Below are 20,665 nucleotides of genomic sequence, written 5' to 3' on the forward strand. Positions count from 1 at the left end.
TGCAGATGTGGCAACAGAATGATTTGCCACAATAGCACTCATGTCAAGAGATGTGATGCCACCTACGACATAGGCTTTCTTTGTGATAGTGAAAGATGCACTGCATTACATGCCACCTACCACAGAGGGACCACTCTGCTATAGAGTGACTATATGGACCAGTGAGAACTTCCTAAGAGACATTTCTCATAGAAGTCATCATAAAGGGATCGATCATGATTTTCTCGGTTTGTCATGAAACATCAAAGTTACCCAGAGCCTTGAACACATCAAGTACAGATGCAACACATACAAGCAAAGCTAATTCAATATGATTCCTAGCAAACTATTAAACTCCACTGGGGTGGGACTAGAGGAGTGGTTGTAGAGAAGGAGAGAGTGAGAGAGAGATCAGATAAGCAAACCAGTTTTTTATGTTTCCATTTTTAAGAGTCAGATCCCACCCAGGCAAAACTGAAATCCTGCCCAAATCTGATTACGAGGACTGTGTCTGAGCAAAGCTGCAGAAACTGCAGCTCTAGTCCTCATAGAAAATGAGAGGCAGTTTATTATTAAAATATAAACATGAAAATACTTCAAACCATTTTGTTAGCAGCATAGCTCCAAATGTAACATTCCTTTTATCAATCAAGTTTAAATCATGTGGCTTCAACGCGTCTGTCCTGCTAAGCCCCGTACAAGAGCAGTACAAAAGAGGGAGTGAAGACGTCTGTCTTTTTAAGTGGCAGACAATCCTTATAAGAAATTCTCTAGGGTTCTATTCTGATGACTATTCAATTTGATTTGGGGCACTTTTTAAACAGCCATTTGGCACTTTCTGTTTGGAGTTCTTAGGCACAGTGTGACAGAGTCAGCTTGGTGAGCCCTTGCGCATGCATTCGGTACAGCAGCTGAAACTCAGCAGGCAGCTGGTGGGACTCCTGCCACTTGGTGGTAAATTTGGTTCCTTTTTTGTCATAGTAATGGTATGGAAGATCTTCCTCTGTGTTGGGGTCCTGTCCAAAAGGCCAAAATCCATACAAGTGGATCTCTTCACATATTGCTGATGCAAGGGTGTACATAAGAATACCTGTGCTCAGCCGTTTGGGCGACAAATGTTTGTTTTTCCAGTACCTGTGGAACAATAAGTACAGGTGGATTCAGAGACCAGTGTTGAAAGTTTCAATCAGATAGGTCGATATGACTGGGCTGGAAGCTGCATTTCTTCAAATACCTTAAACAATACTTGCTTTGAATCTATCTTTTAGACTATAAAATGCCTCTGGGAAGGACTGACTACAGAATTTGTGAGACCCAGTGGCAAAACGAAAATGTGGGCCCTTGTTTCAAAAGTCATTGAGAATTTCAAGAGGGTGATAGCAGAGTATTAAACCCAGTGCCAGGCCCTTCTGAGCACGGCTCCTGTGTGACTGCACAGGTTGCCCATTTTGATGCCAGTCCTGCCTCTGGGTTGTATTAAAGAGTAGTGACTCTGACTCAATGGTGACACCACAGAAGGCCACTGATGAGAATGATGATGCTTCTCATACATAAAGGGCCCTTGGACGTGGGGAGGAGGTTGTTTAGTCTAAGGGTACCTCCTCTGTCACTTCCTTACTACACCTAGAGATAAGTCCTTCTTCTTGGGTTTGGAAAGATTGTGAGGGCTTATTTTTCTCCAACCTCTTGTAAAAAAATCATATTCCCTTCTCCTTTGTCTTCTAACTGAGGGCTCGCAAGCCCTTCTTTAGCATGCCACAACATCAGAAAAGTATTTACTCACTTTCTGAATTTAAGAAAATGCTAAATTATGGTTATTTTTTCTTCCATATTTAGATAGTAATTTGAAGCCTTCCTACCTCACCGCCGAATATTTGAGACTGCTGTGGAGTATGTGTGTGTATGTTTATTATTGGCTGTGCAGGCAGAATTAAACTGCCCATCAATCAGGTTTCTATGGACTGTATTTCCTTTGAGTTTTCATTGATCCACTGTGTTTGGTTCAAGTCTGAGCAGTTGTGAGGCATTATGGTGAAATCCACAGGCCTTCTGAAAAGCTGAGGGCAGGACAGGCCACACAGGCAAGTTTCCTTAAGTTTCTAAGCACATGTAGTTCCTTTTTCACTACTTGAAGGCTTCAAAGATAGACCTTTTGCCTTCCAGTTGAAGTTTAAAAGGTTAGTCTTGGTTTTAATATTCTTACCTAGAATGACTTCTGATAATTCTTTTGGTACAGCTGAACTTAAATGGAGCAAGAGGGGAGAAAAACGATGAGGTCAAAAGATCACAGGACAGGTTGGCAGAGGCCTGGCTTCAGATTCTGGTTCTGCCATTTTGGGCAGTGACATTGGGTCAATAACTCCTGTTCTTTGTTGCTCACTTGACTCATCTTTAAACTTAGGAGTTGGGCTATATTACCTCTTAAAAATGTGCCCATACACCCTGGGAAACTGGGACAGTCCCAGTTTTGTCTGTTATCTTTGTTGTAATTATTAATAGCATCCTCTTTGTCTCTAAGAAAAGTTCCAGTTTGCACTATAAATTATGGCTACCTGTAATAGTATATATATATATACACTATAAGTTATACCCTACCTGTTAGATAGGTACCAGCTTATTAGATGATGATTCCTCCTTCTATGAGAGGTCAACTAAAGAGATCTTAAATTTGGAAGACTTTAGGGGACTACAGAATGGTAATATCTACTATGGGATAAAAATCTTTAGAATTCCCTGTTTACCAGGCCTCCCAGAACTTACTCTAACTTGCAGTAATACCTGGACAGTATGTTAGGACAGTGGAGCTACTTACATAGGGGAAATTAGAGTTGAGGCAATTTCCTCAGATGATGTAAAGAAAAAAAAAATCCCATGATTAATCTTGCTTTATAAAATGCCCTGAATTAGTGCCTCCCAATTCTGACTGCATATTAGAATCATCTGGGGAGTTATTAAGAAATACCAAGTACCTGGGCCTCTCCCCTCTCCCAACAGACAAATTACTCAAAATCTTTTGACATAGAGCCCAGGCAAAAGTATTTTTTAAAGCCCTCCAAGTGATTCTAATGTACAGCCAGAATTAAGACCCATCAGACTAGACGGGAATATTGCATTTCTGGTCAATCTGTCTATCAAATTACAAGGGGTAACAATGAGCTCATAAAATACACATTTACCATTGTTTGAGCACTCAAATCCCAAATTATAAAGGCAGATTATGCAATTTATGATTTATCTGGGTGGCTTGTTAATCTTGGACATCTACAAAACACCCAAACATCAAATAAAAAGGAACATTTTAAGTCAATTGCCTCTTCTTTGAAAAAACTACTTGATTTGTCTAACTTAGCCATTGGCATTATTGGGACGGAGGTATCCATTTAAAGAAAATTCTTGATCTGTGGTTATTTCCATGACTGTTCATTAGGCTTCTACCAAGGGAGGGGACAGGGAATAGAGAGGAGAGGCTGATGAAACACCAGTCCCTCCGTTTGGCACTTGGTTACCAGCTGGGAGTAGGAGATTGAACTTCTTACCTAGAATGACTCATTCATTCATTACAAAACATAAGAGTTTGTCCTAAAGTACTAAGCTAACCACAACAAGTAATCGGATAGCTCCCACCCCCAAGAGATTACAATATTGATTTGCCATCTGGTGGGGTATGAGTTAGAGGCAATAAAATACACACACCTGTTGACATGCAGCATTATATTTCCAGGCCAAGCCAGTTGGACCTTTAACTGACCTCTGTGTTCAACAAAAAAGTCAACTAATGTTCTGGTAACAGTTGCTGAAGTGTGGAAGAAAAACGCAGGGATCCAAAGAATGGCCCCATCGAGCTTTTTTAAACTGAGGAAAAAGTTGTTACGGTCCTGAATGGTCAAAAGATTGTTGTAATATTTTTCCAGGATGCTGGGGTTGAAGGTGGTAACGTTGGTTTTCCTTCCAACATCTCTTTGGAAAGGCTCCGTAGGGGCGAAATTGCAACGGAAAACAAAATCTGACTTATCTATTTCTTGTCCACACTGGCTCTCTGTCAGGATCCCACTATTTCCAACCACCGCACAAATATTATAATGCTTATTCACAATGGGCGACATATCTGGAAGCAGTGATCGGAAGCTATTGCTAATAGAAAAAACATATTTATGGCTGGAATAATCATAGTGCATCAGTTGTCCAATCCGAACACTATTCTTGGTCAAAGAAAAATTTTTTATTACATCGACATGCTGAAGAATTTCTTGCCTAAAATAAAAAGAAATTCATTAAATGCATCCCATTCAAAAGAATTGATTTTCCATCTTATGTCTTATGCTGCCATTTCATTCAGACAAGAATCGTAGGCACATTGAATCCAAGAAAGAATATGCATTCATAACAATTGTGGTCTTTGAGGGGAGGACTGCTTCAGAATCTTCAGACATACACTCATCTTTCAGTCACGTTCTGGATGTAATCCTTCGAGGCTCGCAAATGTTGTAACTTACAGTTCTAGTTGCCATTCTTTGGTTTTCTGCTCTACATAAAGAGTGTATTTGATCAAGGGGGAGGTGCAGGCCATACTGTGTCAGAATATACAGGGAGACAATTTACACAGGCCCCAAAGAGCTCACATTAATGCACAAACATTGGTGACAGAGTTTGTAACTAGGGACTACTTGTTTGCTATGGGACTGCAGCATTCAAGGAGCATCAAATATCACTGGTGTCCAAATAAGAGCCAGATAGATGACTCAGTATAGTACTATCTATTATTAAAATATGAAAATGGTAATAGCAGTGGGTATAGTCGAATATTTAATAGAAATGAGATAATCTCATTAAGGTCCTTTGAATAATGAAACAGGGGCATATTTCTACTTGATTATATAGAAACACAATTTAGTTGGAGAATCTAATTCTTAGAAAAACAGGCTATTGTAAATCCTGAAAACGTGTGTAAATTCTAAGGACTCAGAGGATAAACAAGACAAGGGGGAAACTTAGCACTAATTTCAGGTTGCTTTCATGTTGAGTATTAAGTAAAATTAAGCATCTTAAAGTCTCAGCTATTTAAAATGTTTAAGAGACCAGTAACATGTTACTTTGCTACTAGATTCTCCAATTCTAAGAAATCACATTGAATTTCCTGCATCTTTTGCCTAAAAAATAGCAGAAATGAAACGAAATGCTTTGCATATCATCACTTTAACTGGAATTTTATTTTTAAAAATCACTTTATTCATCAAAGTATAGAGCAGCATAAACTGAAGGCTTTAATCCAAAACTTCAAAAGTTACCAATACTGTTCTTTATAAGCTGTGACAAAGGTAAAGTAAGTTTAAAATAACACTGGGGAAATGAAAGATTACATAATAAATGGATTGAAAGGAGGAGAGTTTTGAGAAAGAAATATTGTTCTGACTGGTCATTTGGGTCACATGGCCTAGTGTGGGAAGAATATTTTTATTGAGATAGAAATATATTTTGGGAAAAAGTATATGTTCTACTCATGAGAGTTCTCTAGGTTGTCTATAAAATTAATATTGGATTAAAAACCCAAAAGTTAAATAAGAAAGCACTTCTAGGGTTTTAGAATTAATCAATTACTGTCATGGACTAATTTCTAATTAAACAGTGTTTAAAAAATTTTAATCATAATCACATGACTATATGTCAACTTTTCAAATAAACAATATTTTCATGACACCATGGATATCTATTGAATTTGTTTTAATTCTGTCATTAGATTAAAATTAAAAAGAGAGAGTGCAGTAACCAGAAATGCTATGGCTAAACGCAATCCCCTAAATAGAGTGGTAAAATAAGTATTTGTAAAATAAGTATTCACACACCTAATGAATACACTAGATGGCTCACATTCCATTTAGCAGCATTGTAATCCCACCAAGAAGGAAGGAGTAATGACTTATCTGGGGTTGCTAAGAGTAGACCAGAATCACTGAGGAGAATAAATACATCTGAGTAAACCTCATCCTTCTTCCTCACCTCAAACAAAACAAAACAAAACAAAAACACAAAAATCCCCACACATACTCATGTATAAATGAGGCTGCTACAGAACAACTATTAAGAAAGATGCTGGGTAGCTTTTACAATATATTAAAAACTGTAAAGGTTTAATGAAAATAAACAGGCAAAAGCAAAACAAAACCATACTTAAATACTTGCATATATTTGGGCTAAGATTTTCACGAGTAATTTGATAGAGATGGATTGTAGTATTTTCTTTGTGTTTCAATGAGACAATACTATTTTATTTTTTCAAATTTTTTCAGTGGGGGAATGAAAATGCACTGGGTGGTCTTTTTCCAATTAACCTTTCTAAAAATTAGATAGCTTTGGCAGTATTAGCCATACACATCAACTATGAATCATGATGCTCAATTAAGCCTAAGTTAGGGAGGATATTAGAAATATCTTTTTTTTTCTTCCATTCAAATTGGTCTTCTTGATGTTTTCTGAGAAGGCACTACATACATAAAAAGGCTTACCAATCAGCTTTTGTGCAGTCAGGCCAAGAAGACAAGGCAAATACCTCAGGGTGGAGGACAGATTTTTGCTGTTGTGGATTACTTTGTTTTGTTTTGTTTTTTGAGCTCCAGGATTCAAAAACACCTTTTGGATCTTTCCCCCCTATCCTACCTTTGATGTAAAAACGCTGTCCGATTAAATCTCCACTTAGGTTTCTTTTCGAGTTTGCGGGTCAGAGAATTCGTAATGGGCACAAATGACGGATCTAGAAACTTCAGCGCAAACTGTGACCTGGAGAGGAGCATGAGTACACAGACAAACGTGCTGGCCTCAGCTGGGGGAAGCCGAGGTAGCCATTAAAGTTCAGCCGGTGGGGGCGGGGGGCAGCTGGCACACGCACTGGCTCCATCCCGCCCCAAAGTCACCTCTCATTTGGTCTACCCTCTGTTCCCCAATACAGCCCGGAGGAATAAAGAAAACTGAGGGAATCCGTCTCCATTGTCCATCCCTCCGGGCGCGGGAGAGACCCATAAAATGGCCGTCTCGCGGAGAGCAGGGGCGGGAGCCCGGCGCACGGCTGGAGCCCGATGCGCAGCGAGGACGAGGGGAGTCAGCACCGCGGACAGCGGCCGCGCCGCCGCCAGCCTCGCGGGCGACGCTCCCGCCGTCCGGGTGAATTGATTTTTGGAGAAAGGGCAGAGGAAACCGGAGACCCAGGGGAACGCTGAGGGTGGCTCTCGCCTTAACCTCTTCCTCCCCGAGCCTATGCTTGATTTCACTCCCGGTCTCCTGCCTGGGGACCCTCGGAAGCCGTCGGCCAGCTCCGCTCTTCTGCCCAGCTGGGGCTTCTCTAGGTTCCGCACCTCTGGCCCAGCTTGGACCACAGGCTGCAGTTTGTATTTGCCATCTGACCCTCAGGGGACCCTGCTGAGACAGCGTCTAGGGGTCACAGGTAGGGACAGGGGCTCTTGATGAGCTGTGCCAAGCCGCGCCTGGTGCCTTCCCAGTTCAGCCCTACGCCGGCCGGGCGGTGACTTGGACCTGCGGCGAGGGTAGGCGGCCCTTAGGAGGCTCGCTTCCCGCAGAGGGCGGGGGAATTGCAAAAATCCCGGAAGGGGGGGGGGGGGGGGGGGGGAAGAAGAGGGGGGGGGGAAGGAGGGGGGAGAACCCCCCGGGGGGTTGAGGAGAATAGACCCGCACATCGGTTGGGGGGGGGGGGGGTGGGGGAGGGGAGTGGAAAGAGCGCAAGGGGAGTCCGGCGCCTGCGCCATTAAATCGCCCCTGGACCTCTCAGTGCCCGGCCGCCGAGTCTGCGGACAGGGCGCGGAGAAGGCGCTAACCTCATGCAAGTCCACCTCCCGATTCACCACCCCCTCCCAAACACACACATTGCCTCTCCCTCCACCATCATTCTCCTTATATCCTCCTCCCATTTTTGAAATGGGGGAAGGGATGTCGAGGAAGAATACGAGAAATGCAATTACAGAGATTAGGACAACGGCTTTTAGGTGCTCTTGGTTAAAAAAAAACAAAGGGGAGGGGGAAGGGAGAATCAGAGAGAGCAGTGGAAGGACCACGCAGTTATCTTGCCCCAAGTGTCTCAGAGAAGCCAAAACAACCCCCTTCCCCACAAACCAGATACCCGAGGGCGCTCAGAGGCCCGCACTCACCGGAATCCCGCCTGGAACGCGTACATTCGGGGCGCCCCCGGGCTGGCGTACTTGGGAATGGTGAAGATGTTCTCCTTTTTCAGGGACACGTAGCTGATGAGTGATAAAATCAGCACTGCGACGCTGAGCATGACCAGCCCCAGCACACTGGCGACCCGGGCCATTTTGCAATTTCTCATCCCAGGCTGTGCTGGGATCAGGGAAAGCGGGGAAATCGCTCCGTTGAGCGGCCAGCAGCTCGCTGGCGTGTCAGCGTGTGAGTGTGTGTGTTCGCGTGCGCGTGTCAGCGTGTGTGGCGGGGGAGGGGGACCGGGCAGGGGAGCCGCGGAAGGCCGGGAGTGGGGTGGAGTGTGGTGGGGTGGGGGCGGGCAGGCGCCCCAGAGAGAAGCCGGATCCCCAAGGCAGGGGCGAGTGGGGCCAGGAGGCTGAGCAGGAAGATGGAGGGTCTGCGGGGCGGCGTGGCGATGGAGCGCGCCGCGCCGTGCGTCTCCGGCCGCCGGCTCAGGCTCCCCCGCGCGTTTTCAGTGAGGCTGCCATCTCCCCCGCCGCCTGCAAGATAAATGTGATTGGAATAATGTTACAGTTCGATCTAAGCACAAGATTTAATTAATGAACTCTAATCTCCCAAATAAGCGGAGGAGGGGAGGAAGAGGGAGGGATAAAGAGGAGGTGGCAGAGGGAGGGGAATTGAGGCTGAAAGGCTGCAGCCCACGTCAACGGCCTCCCCGGCTGAGGACGCGGACGAGGACGTGGCTGTGGCGAGACAGACGCCCAAACTTAGTTTAATAGGCCATTCGTTACTCTATAAATATATCACGGAATATGGAGATAAATAACTGGATTTGCTGTCCTGGAGGATACACACCAGCTGGGTGCTTCTGAGAGGCAGGGAGAATGGTGTTAGCAAGGAAGACGTTTAAGAACTTCTCTCCTCACCACATAGGCACTTCCCTGGGCCCCATGGAACAGCACATGCCACAGCATCCCGGCAAGGAAGCGCTAGACAGCTACTGGGCCGGTCTGCTTTGTGAGGGCTTAAAACCTCCTTGGAGTTTTCGAGAATCTGTCCCCTATCTGCCTCTCAGCTCTCCACATACCTTATTTCTCTCTAAAAGATGGGTAATGCCTAGCAAAGTTGCGAGGTGAATTGTGAGTGTAGAGGGCCTGGCTCCCCCTCCCCTGTCCTCTTGCCAGCACGACTGCCAGCACACAGCAGGTGGTCAGGGGGCATGCCCCTGAGTTAACCAGGCCTGGCACAGTCTGCCCTGATTTTACTCTCCATTGCCCACTTTTCTGACTCATCCCTGTGGCTAAGCCTTCAGTATGGGCCGCTTAACTTAGCCCTGAGCCACCAAGAAGCTGAAGGCATTGTACATGTCTGTCCATTATAAATGCACAGAAGTCTCTTTTGAAGGGGCCTAAGAAGCAAGGAAGAGAGGCAGCCTCTGAGGGTGGGAGGAACGCTTACTGCCTACCTCATTGTATTGCTTGACTTTCAGTTTGTTAGCATATTCGCGTGTTGCCTGTTTTAATATCCATTGGAAATAAAAATTAATCAATTATCGGTCACGCTACTGCGTACTCAGAGACAGCTCACATGTTTCTTTAGCTCTGTCCTTTGTAATTAGCTTGTGGCGTCTTCACCCTGGCTTTACCCTTGGCCTGGGCCTCCCAATAATGGTCAATACAAACTAGTGAAAGAAGCTGGAGGTGAGAAATTGGCCTTTGAAAGCCTTTTCTAACAAAGCAGTTGATATTTTCCAAGGTGGTTATGATTTCTTTTCTTCCTGAACTTCTGGCCTTATGGGCTTTGGTGGACCTAATGCTATGGTCTGTCTGTGGGCTGTGAATTCCTCAAAGGGGTGAACTCTGAGCTCCGAGCTTCTGCAGAGCCAGGACCATGCCTTTCTTCTCCCTGTTTCCACATACTGCCGGCAACTGTCTGTGTCCTGCTAGGATGACTCCCATATTGCTTATGGGACTGAAGGTCATAGGATGTAAAGGAACTGAATTAGCCAGAAAATAAACAGGCAGGCAGGCATCCTGTGCCAGGCCTAAAGGTGAAAATGGGTTGCTCAATAGTTACCAGAGGGAAAAATCCTGTGGATGGCACTTCAAAGGGCAACCACAGCTACTGGATAGAGGATTTTTTTCATGTCTGGTGTTGTAGCTACTTAGTAAATTAAAAAATAATTTGGATATTTTTACAAAATATCACTTATCAGATTTCATTGGATATCAGGCCTGTATGGGAGTATAGGAGGGTGAAAACAAGAAATACAGAAGTGAAAGACCCTTCTGACTTAATGTTTTCAAGGGGAGTTGTTATTTTGGACACATGTACTTCCCTCTCCCACCCGCAGGAGAGGCCACCTTTTGCAAACATGGTTCTGTCCCTCACCAGCCCATACCTACCAAGAGTAACTTCCAGGCAGCACTTAGATGGGAAGGCTGGGAAAGATGGTGTCTTTTGTTAGAAATGGAATAATCCATTCATTTATTTCTGTTTTCTTTCATCAGTTCATTAAATAAAATGTGTTGGTTATCAGGCACCATGCTGGGCAGACACACGGGTTATAAAATCATCCTTGACTCATGATACTTATGGTCTCATCAGGGAGAGAGGAGTAAGCATCCTCTTAGTACCATCTAAAGAGCTTAACAAGAGGGCTGATGAGAGAATTGGGGAATAGACTCTGTCTGCAGAAGAATGGCAGGATTCTTCATAGAGGGCAACATCTGAGCTGGGTTTTAAAGCGTGAGTGGGATTCATTAGGTAAAGAAGTTGAAAAAGGACATTCCAACTACAGGGAAGACTAGGAGGCAGGGAAGATTATGGTGGGCTTGGGAAGCAGCAGGAGGTATGAGGTGGCTGCCACAAAAGAAGAGCTGAGAAAAGGAGTTGAGGTCAGATTGTGAAGAGTCTGGGATGGCATGCTAAGGAGTTGGCTGTATCCTCTAGCAGCACTGCTCAGAATTGTCCAACATTTGTGGAGCACAATGGCTCAATCTGATTCACACTGAATGGATTTAGGAGCAGCTGCAGTCAGGCCCATGGGGAAGTAGAAGCATCTCTGCTCATGTGGACATCAGCTAATGTGTCCAGTGGCCCACTAGCCTGTCCACATGCTAGAATTCCCAGTGGGCCTTAAGTTATCAATGAACCAATTGACCATTTTCCATTATGAGACAATCCTGAATAAGGCATTAGGGAGTTGACTTTTGGAGGGGCGAGTGACCACTCCTAGACAGCACAGAGATCATAGTTCCTGGGAAGAAAGTTCACTGGGAAACTACTCTTTGGCCACATGTGACTGGAGTTCTTTCTGCACCTTATTGCTTAACTTCTTAGTTTCTAGTAGGTCTAACAGGGGAAACAGAGGAAAGATTTGAGGATCCTCTGTGTTTCTACCTCCTATTTCCCCACAGAAGATAAACACTTTGTGGGAAAAGCCATTGCGGTCAAAGAAAGCTCCCCAAAAGCTCTCGGATGAAACTGAATCTAGAAAGATGCAGGAAGTTTCCAGAGATGGAGATGTGAACAGAGGGCAGGGCAGGCAGGGGCAACGGGGCTGAACGAAGACGTGGAGACTGAAGAGGGCAAAGGCCTGTTGGGGGCAGTGATACGATAAGCCCCCTGGAGTAAAGTGGAAACAGCCAAGATGTAGAGAGGACTTACTATGTGCCAGATGTTTTTTATACATTGTCTGTACTCTTCACCCTGATCCACTGAGGCAGGCATAACTATCCTCACTTTATAATTGAAGAAATTTGGTGTTAAGGACTTACTCAAGGTAAAGCCTTTCTGGCTCCAAGGCCCACCCTTTCCACTATTCCATTCTGCTTTTCCTGAGACAGAGAGCTAGCAACGTGTGCAGGCCTGGGAAGTTTGAAAGTGTCATCCTTTGGCAGTGAGAACCAGTTACTACTACTACTATGATGGTGATGATGATGATGGTGATGCTATCTAACATTGATTGCACACCTGCTGTATGTTGAGTATTATACTAGGCAGTTTACATAACTTATCTCATTCAATCTCTATTCCATCCCTCTTAGGATATAGTAACTGCCACCATTTCAAGAATGAAGAAACTGAGACTCGAAGGGGCTATGTAGCTTGCCAAGGTCACACAGCTAATGTGTTCTAGAAGAGGATTTGGCTCCAATGTGTTCGGGACTTTAACCTCCTCCCTTAGTATTGTGTCTCAGGGTCACTGAGAAAGAGAGTACACACTAACCTCTTGGACAAAGCCATTTAATCACAAGAGTGAAGCGGTGGGGGCAACAAGGAAAAGACTAGAGTGATACATCTGAAAAGCAGTGGGCTGCTCTAGGGAAAGGGGAAGGCTGGGGAGGGCTGGAGCCTGGGGAGGGAGCCCCAGCCATCCTGTGGGGACAGCCTGGAGACAGCCTCTTGTTTTTGTTGTGTCCTTTAGTGCCGGCAGAGCCCCCAGCACAGCTGGTGCTCAGTGTGAAAAGAAGGCAGGGAGCTTCTCTGCTTTGCAGCATACCTGGGGTCCAGGCTAGGGAGAAGGTTGGTCTTCAGATTGTAGAGGATGATCACCTACCTTGACGGGGATGGATGAGTTTGCTTGCTGATTGAAGAGACCACGTTTAACTAAGTAACTAGCTTGAGCTAGGTTAATATTAATACCTGTGCATAGCACAAAATATAAAACACGTGAGGGATGCACTGCGAACAGTAAAACTCCCGACAACCCTTAACTTCCTAGAGACAGTCACTGTTGCTGCCCAGAGACACTCTATGCGTCCACAAGCATATGAGTATGTATTAATTTTTTTAAACATAAATGCTGAGACTGATTTGAAATATTTATTTCAATGTTTTTGTCTCTATCTTTTCAAAAGACATTTTGCATAAAATTTAACATTTCAGCTGTTTGCAACGATTACAGTTTTTAGAAGCTGAGGAATTACTCATTTTGTGCCTACAGATGAATGTTTCTCTTAAAGCTCAGTGAAGCATCTCTATGTGAAAGGAATACAAGAACTTCAAATAGCCTTTTCTCCGTTGAATAAAGAAAATATATTTGGAAAGCCGTCTGAAGGTTTTTTGCGCTCCAGTCCCTAGGAAATGGTTTGGAAGGAGCTATTATGTTCAATTGTGTTAATCTCCTGGGTCCTTGCATAGAATTTCGACTTTTCAAATGTTTGCAGCGATTACTTTTTCTAGAAGCTAAGGTATTATACTTGGAGAAGCTACTTGAAAAATAATCTTACAGTTAAGTTTTAAGCTATTCTTATGTCTATTATGTCTCTTTATTGCACTGACAGTGGGTATAGAAAATCACCCACAGTTAGAGCAGCCGTAATAACATTAGCTAGGTACCGTCGGGGGGGTGTTTTAAAAAGAAATCTAATTTTAGCCTTCATCGTGTGTTTCTGGACAGTTTTTGTCTCTGCGCTTCTGAAACTGTAATTGTCAATAACATATCTTTGGGGAAAAACTGCTGTTTTGTTTGTGTATGCTATTATAACAAAATACAACAAAAACGGTAAAATTTCCAGGTTATTTTAAAAAATGCACTACCACTTGCTGATTTATTGATGAACGCTGCTTCTGCAGAGGAAATGGTAGGAATTGTTGAAGGATGGAGTATTAAGTACCCCCTTCCCTGGGCTCTGGATGCCTCCCCCTCCAATTATAAGCACACCCTCCTAGCTGAGATTACTTGTGTTCTGTTCACAGGGAAATCACAAGCATAAGAGATCATTGGACTTCCCAATATTGATAAACTCAGTCTCAGAGGGAAAGGAGGAGAGACTGAGCTATGCCGTGTCTTATATTATGGACCTCCATATTCTGGATCAAGTCATGTTCACAATAATGCCGTATGATAATATTTTTATTCCTTTTCATAGATGTGGGAAAAACTGACTCCAGGAGGTTGAAGGACTTGGCCAAGTTCACAGCGGCTTTTTAAAAAATGAGTCTTTAATACAGGATCGAATGGCTGCACAGTTATTCCTCTTTTCACCAAACCTTGTTGCCTCTCAAGCCAGAAGCTTATGGTCTATACACTGGGGCATGAAAGATGTTTTTTCAAAGTGGATGTTTCTCATTAAGAAAGGAGCCAAGGATGTGGTACCCACCTTGGCTTCTGTATTCCTTACTTCTCATGGTTAGCTTTTTACAAGGATGTTCAAACACAAGGAAAGTGGCTTCTCCATGGTTCAGATGATCAATGTAAACTTGTGAAGATCCTTTTATATCTTTGTTTCAAAATTCTATTTTGTTGTGTATTTTTACATGCAAGAGGGTCTAAGGCCTGTTGGAGGTGGTGTAAGCTGAGGGCGTTTCTGGCTTTGGGGGTCTGTACTTCCGTTTTGAGGAGGGTGGTTTTGAAGCAAGTCTTTCCGCAGGTGGAAGAGGTTGGGCGGAGAGTATCAGAGGAGTTGCAGGAGGATCAGGAAGCAATTAGCACCTTCACCCTAAGTGCAACTGGAGCAGAGGGAACTAGGGCAGGCTCAGAGGCGAGAGGAAGGCAACTGACCTTCCCCAGGATAGCTCTGATGCTTACACCGGTTATCTGACACCTGGCTTAATTCCTCTGGAGGAGTTTGCTTATCTTTTTACTCCTGCTCTCAGTTCATGCTGCTTATTAGAAAAAAGAAACTTAACACTTATGTTTGCTATTTCCTTGACAAAGAATTGCATTTTTTTGTATTTTTAGTCAAGGAAAACATCAAACAAAAATGAGTAGAGAGCATGTTGTAACACTACTCTTCACATCTGTGATCATCAATAATTAAAGAAAGCCTCCCCATTGGACCTTCGTCACTACGAACAGGTACCACTGCTCACCTGGGAGCAGGTGCTACCTCAAGGAAAGTCAGAGTGTGGAAGGTTGAGAGTATTGCTTCATTTCTTGGAGACCCGGCCTGACATATATTATATAGGTAGGTGTATCCTGGTACCTGAAGCAGACCCCAAGGTGCTTACTGAATCCTACTGCTGGTTTTGGCTCAGATCTTGGACAATCCTTCCCCATCTGCCAGGGGCATTAGGCTTTTCAGGTCCTGCAGCTTTGCCTGCTCTCACAGACATCTGTAGTCTCTCCTCTGCCTTCTCCATTCTCTATAACAATTAGGATTGACAACTAAATGGGGACCTTAAAACATTAAATTTACTTTTCAATCTTTACAGCAGCATCCTTCAACTCTTTAGTTTTATGTTGGATGGCTGTGTATTTAGCAATTTTAGGTAGGATTTTCAAGCCTGTGGAAACTGCATCTATTATAGATCTGGTGAAAGGCTAGCTGTGAAAAAGAGTTGCCAACAGCATTAGACCTTTAGATAGTGGCTGTGAGCACTTATCAAAGGATGCTCTCTTTGTGAGCTCAGTGTGGAAAGGGATGCAGGTTCCACGTAGGTCTTTACAGTTGATAATCACTATCTTTAGGGCCATCTTTGGGGAAAAAAACTGACAACCATATAAATCTTACATTTTTATGGCACTGCAATCTTTTTTCAAAGTACTCTCACATCTATTCTCCCATCTTGACCTCCCAAAGAAACTGTGAGTTGGGCACAGCGAGTATTTCTATCCTGATTTCATAGATAAGACACAAGGAGGTTAAATCCCACAGCAAGGGGGAAGGAGACTGAGGCTAAACATCCACGTCTGATCTTAAGACTGCTAGTCTCTCTACTAATAAAAAATCCACTTTTTTATTCTCTGCAATCTAGCTTCTACTGCTGAAATTGCTTTATTTAAAGCAATGTTTCTCAACTCTGCCTGTACACTTGAGTCATGTGAGCAACTTAGAAATGATACCAATGCCCAGGCCTCACTCCAGACCAATTGCATCAGGATTTTGGGGTTAGCTCCCAGGCATCTCTGTGTCTTAAAGCTCCTCAGGTGATTCTGATGCACAGTGAGGATCAAAAACCATTGTTAGAAGCTGACCAAGGCAACCCTCACATCAAATTCAATGGGTTTTCCTTCGCTACTAGCCTGGGGCCATTGGATATTAATTTCTTCTTTAAACTCACTCACTTTTGGCTCCCTGAAATGGCACTCTCTCAGTTTCCTATTCCTCTCTGATGGTGCCCTCGCTGTCTTATTTTCTTCTTCACTATCTCTATTTTATCTTCCCAACTTCCGTGACTTCAACTTCGCTGTTTTCTCTGCATGGTCACACAGGGTCCAGGGAATATTGTGAGGGGTTGTGCAAAGGGTCATTTATTTTCAAGGGCTTGGACATTAGAACGTAAGCCTTGTAAGAGCAAAGGCTTTATTCAGGTCACTGCTGCAGCTCTGGAACCTAAGACTGTTCTAGAACATAGGACAGACACATGCTCAATAACTGGATGAATGATCACGTCTACTTGACTGAATCGCATATCTGTGTATGCAGTCCCAACCTGCATTTCAGTCTTGCTCCTCTAATGCCATCTCTTGGATGTGCCACCATCTTCTCAAACCCAACCTATTCAAAACTGAGCATATCATCTTCCTTCCTCCTACAATATAACTCTTTTAAATGGTTTCTAACCACTTCTCTGCTTTGAATAGCCTCATTCTTCCGGGCTTGTAAATCAGTTTGGAATCTTCTTTCTCCTTTACCCAGGCCTCCATCGTGGTCTCCTCATTTGGCTGACACTGCCCTGCCCACGGCCGCTGGTGGAGAGTCAGTGCTAGGCTGTGCACTGGGCACTGACTAGACTAGGAGTGGATCCACACATCCATTGGCCAGCTACTCATATGGTAACCAGGGAGAAAAACTCTCAGTTCCCTTGGAACATGGAGGGAGCACATGGAAAGCATTGACTGGCAGATATGGAGGAATACCAGAGTGACTTTGTAAGCCAGCTTGCTTAGACACTGAATGGCTTTCTAGATTCAGTTCCAGGTCCTGTGAAACCTTTATAGAAATTCAATTTTTCTTAAAGTTGCCAGTATGAGACATTGTTCTGGCAACACCCATCCATTAGCAATTATATCAATGTTGGTACCAATATTTCTTCCTTTGAAAATAATATATTTTTTCAATTTGTCTCTTCTTTTGTACCATCTAATGAGGTGCTAGCCACCTCCTGCCTGAACCAGATAATAACTTTGTAGCAGGTGTACTCGTCCCTCCTGCCTAGACTTCCTACCTCTAGTTTAACCAGCTGGGGAACTCTTATTTGTCTCTTTGGAAAGCTTTTTGCAAGATTAGAGAGGAAGAATGGTCCAGGAATTAAGTAAAAGAATGAGTCTGGAATCAGCTTGCCTGGACACGAATCCAGAGACCAGTTAACTAAATTGGTGACCTGGGAAAAGCTATTTAATTCTCCACACCTCAGTTTCTTCACCTTAAAACGGGAAAGAGTAGTAACTGTGTCAGAGGGCTATTGAAGGGATTAAATGAGTGAATTATGTAATGCGCTTAGCACTGTGCCGGGCATGTAGTAAAGAGATGCTGGCTTTATTATTGGCATCTCCTCTGAGAAGGCTCCCAGTTTCCAGCTCATTCCCCACTCTCCAGTTAGGTGCTTCTCTTCTCTGCTCTCATCAATTATATATTTTCCTATTATTCTTTAATTTAGGGCTAAGCAATCCTTTTGCATAGTGAATTTCACAATGATGGTTGCATTGAAATTTGGGTAACTTTGCACCTTCTACCTAATACCTCAGAGCAGAGTGAGACTCCTGACTGGTGCCTATAACGGCACTATTGGTAAACTCCCCAACACTCATCCCCTGTGCAAGAGCAATTCTTGATGAGTCTAATTCCACTATGGTAATTCCATTTTCTTGCCACATTCTGCCTTGTGGGGAGCATGAGCCCCTGCTGGCCAATAAGACATGATGGAAAGTGACTGGGAGGATTTCTGAGAAAGATGACCTCACTTTTAAAATGAGACCTGAGGAAGAGTAGTCATTCTTCTTCCCCTGGACATTGTCGTGTTTGTTGTGAGGTTTGGAATGGTGGCAGCCATCTTGTGACCATGAGGGGAGAGAGCTGAGGACAAATCTGATACTGGGGATAATAAAATGGTAAGGCAGAAGGAACTAGGTCCTTGAGGATATTGCAAGGAATTGATCTAACTGATCTTGCAGCCTCCCTTTGTCAGAACCTCTAGCTATGTGAGAAGATAAATCTTCCTTATTGTTTAAACCAGTTGAATCTGGGTTTAATTTGGCCAAAAGCATTCTAACTGGTGTAGTTATCATGCCACATTGTTTAAACTCTGGTGTTTATTTTTTAAAAAATCTGGTCCCTGGGCTGATGTCCCTGGAACCTCTTAAAGAGAGACTTTTTCCAATAGTGCTAGATGAGGGCAGTATTTCAGCGTCTGGGGGAGGAGATGAAGGAAAGGTAGAAGGAGAGAAAGGAAGGTAATGGAGGAGAGGAATAAGAGAGTGAGACAGCTCTGCACAGCTCCCTGCCTCTACTCAATCTGTGTGAAGGACAGAGGTCCCCAAGGTTTCCAGCCTTATAAGGGCCCCCAAGGGCATAGTCCAACACCCTTCCTACATGTGGACTCAGCTCTTCCTTTCTGGCCAGCCAGCTCTTGTCAGTTACCTGCTAAGACAACGGAAGGCATTAGGTTAGTTTATTTCTCCCTTACCTTTGCTTAAAGAACTTCTCTCTGCTCCTGATACATTCCTCCAAAGCATCTTTGAGCTCACCTGGATACTATGCCTTCATCCACTAAATATTTAATGAGAATTTACTGTGTGCCCAAGCAGTGTTCCATGCTTTGGGGATCTAGTGGTGAATGATACAGACAAGGTCCCACTCTCAGGGTGCTAATATTGTGGGAGTGACAGATAATAAATGAACAAGATTATTTCGTATGGTGCTAAGTGCTGTGTAGAAACTGTAAAAGGAGACGTGATAGAGGATGTGACATTTGAGCTGAGGCCTGGAGGAGAGCAAGGAGCCAGCCAGGCATTTCAGGAAGAGGGAACAGCAAGTCAGTGGCCCAAAGGTCAGACTTAGCTTGGCGTATTTGAGGTGCAGAAAGGTTAATGTGGTGGGAGTGTAGTGAAGTGGGTTGGTATGAGATCCCATAAGCCCTTGTATAATGTGGAATTGGACTTTATCCTAGTTGTAGTAGGAAGCCCTTGGATAGTCTTAAGCAACAGAGCAGCAGGATTAGATTTATAGTTTTAGAAGGCACTCCTGATACTGTGTGAAGAATGGTTAACTAGGGCAGGGGACAAGGGTTGAAGCAAGGAGAACAGTTAGGAACCCAACACAGTCTCCAGACCAGAAGAGAATGAGAAGATGAATAGGGTCCCTGCCCTCACAAGGCTCATTGTATTGTTGGGGATACAGATGAATAAACTGGAAATTCTGATGGAATTTGTGCTACACTAGGAAAGCTTACAGCCCGGCATCCTGCAATTTCCCTTTTATGCCTTCTGGTGCTGTGGGGACCTGATTTGTAGGGGACCTGGATGGGCAAGTGGCCCAGAGGCTCAGCAACTGGAAAGTAGGTTTCTCCATCTATTAGGCAGGGAAAGAAGTTGGATTTGTTGAGCATGTGGGGCGGGGGGGGGGGGCACTTTTTGTGCCTTTTGATGTACGTATACCTTGACTTTCAAATGAGATTTTAGGTCCTTTGCAGTAAAATGTTGCTTTTTTTACTTTTTGTAACCTAAGTGGAGCCTGGTAGACATTAACTGCTCAGTACGGTTCAGTGTCTGTCAATGATAAGAAAAGAAAACTCTAGAAAAGGGAACTCAGTCAAGATCTCAGGAGGAAATGTTAGACACAACCAAACCAGACATTTGAAGGAATTTAATAAAGGTGTGGGCAGTGCTTAGGAGGCCAGTAAGGGACGGTGAAGCACCGTGGGACTAATGACAGTGGAATGCTCTTATCCTTCTAAAGGGCGGGAGAGCAAGGGGCCACCAGAACATAGACAGGGTAGATGAGGAAGAGGACAACCTGGGGGAGCTGTGGCCTTTAGTAGAGGGAAGCGGCGAACCTATGGCAAATAAATGCCTGGCTTCATGCTTGTCCCAGTCTCTGATCTCCAGCTGGGGTCTTGTGTTAGCTGAACTCAATGCCAGAAGGTAAGAAAGCCCATTGACGCAGTCCAGATCCAGGCTTGCATCCCAGGGCATGAAGCAGAGTGGATCAGAGTGGAGAATGGCTTTTTGAGGTGCAAACAGAAGATATCTGACACAAGAGTCTTGACCCTTCTCATCTTCCTTCCTTTTGGAGCATGGACTTTAGTATTGCAGGGACTGTGTTTCATTAGAATCAGAGTATAGCTATCACCATCATCATCATCATCATTATCATCATCATCATCACCACCACCACTCCTGTGTACAAAAAAGGAACCTGAACAGTTCAAGATAATGTGGTTCATTGTGGCAGAGGCAGGATTCCATCCCAAGCCTTTGGACTCTTGGTTCAGTACTTCCCACCATCACGCCTGGTGTCTCCCCAGCCACCTGCTCCTGTCTGCACGTGTGTGATTCATCTTCATCTTCATAAGTTAACCCACTCTCATGCCTGGCAGCTCACCACTGAGGGTCCCTGCACAGAATCCCCTGAGTCTG

At 44.1% G+C, this 20,665-nt stretch overlaps 1 protein-coding gene across 1 annotated transcript in view; it reads right to left on the reverse strand.

The window, feature by feature from the left end:
• Positions 1 to 830: 830 nt before the first annotated feature.
• ST8SIA3 (ST8 alpha-N-acetyl-neuraminide alpha-2,8-sialyltransferase 3) overlaps positions 831 to 20,665 on the reverse strand; it is a 92,303-nt gene continuing 72,468 nt past the window's right edge. Inside the window, 5 exon segments of the mRNA XM_046672029.1 lie at positions 831 to 1,113; positions 3,673 to 4,230; positions 6,631 to 6,750; positions 8,130 to 8,551; positions 8,553 to 8,629. Coding sequence (XP_046527985.1) covers positions 831 to 1,113; positions 3,673 to 4,230; positions 6,631 to 6,750; positions 8,130 to 8,551; positions 8,553 to 8,629 — 1,460 coding nt within the window.

The sequence above is a fragment of the Equus quagga genome, chromosome 9 (assembly GCF_021613505.1).
Source record: "Equus quagga isolate Etosha38 chromosome 9, UCLA_HA_Equagga_1.0, whole genome shotgun sequence".
Classification (NCBI taxonomy): domain Eukaryota; kingdom Metazoa; phylum Chordata; class Mammalia; order Perissodactyla; family Equidae; genus Equus; species Equus quagga.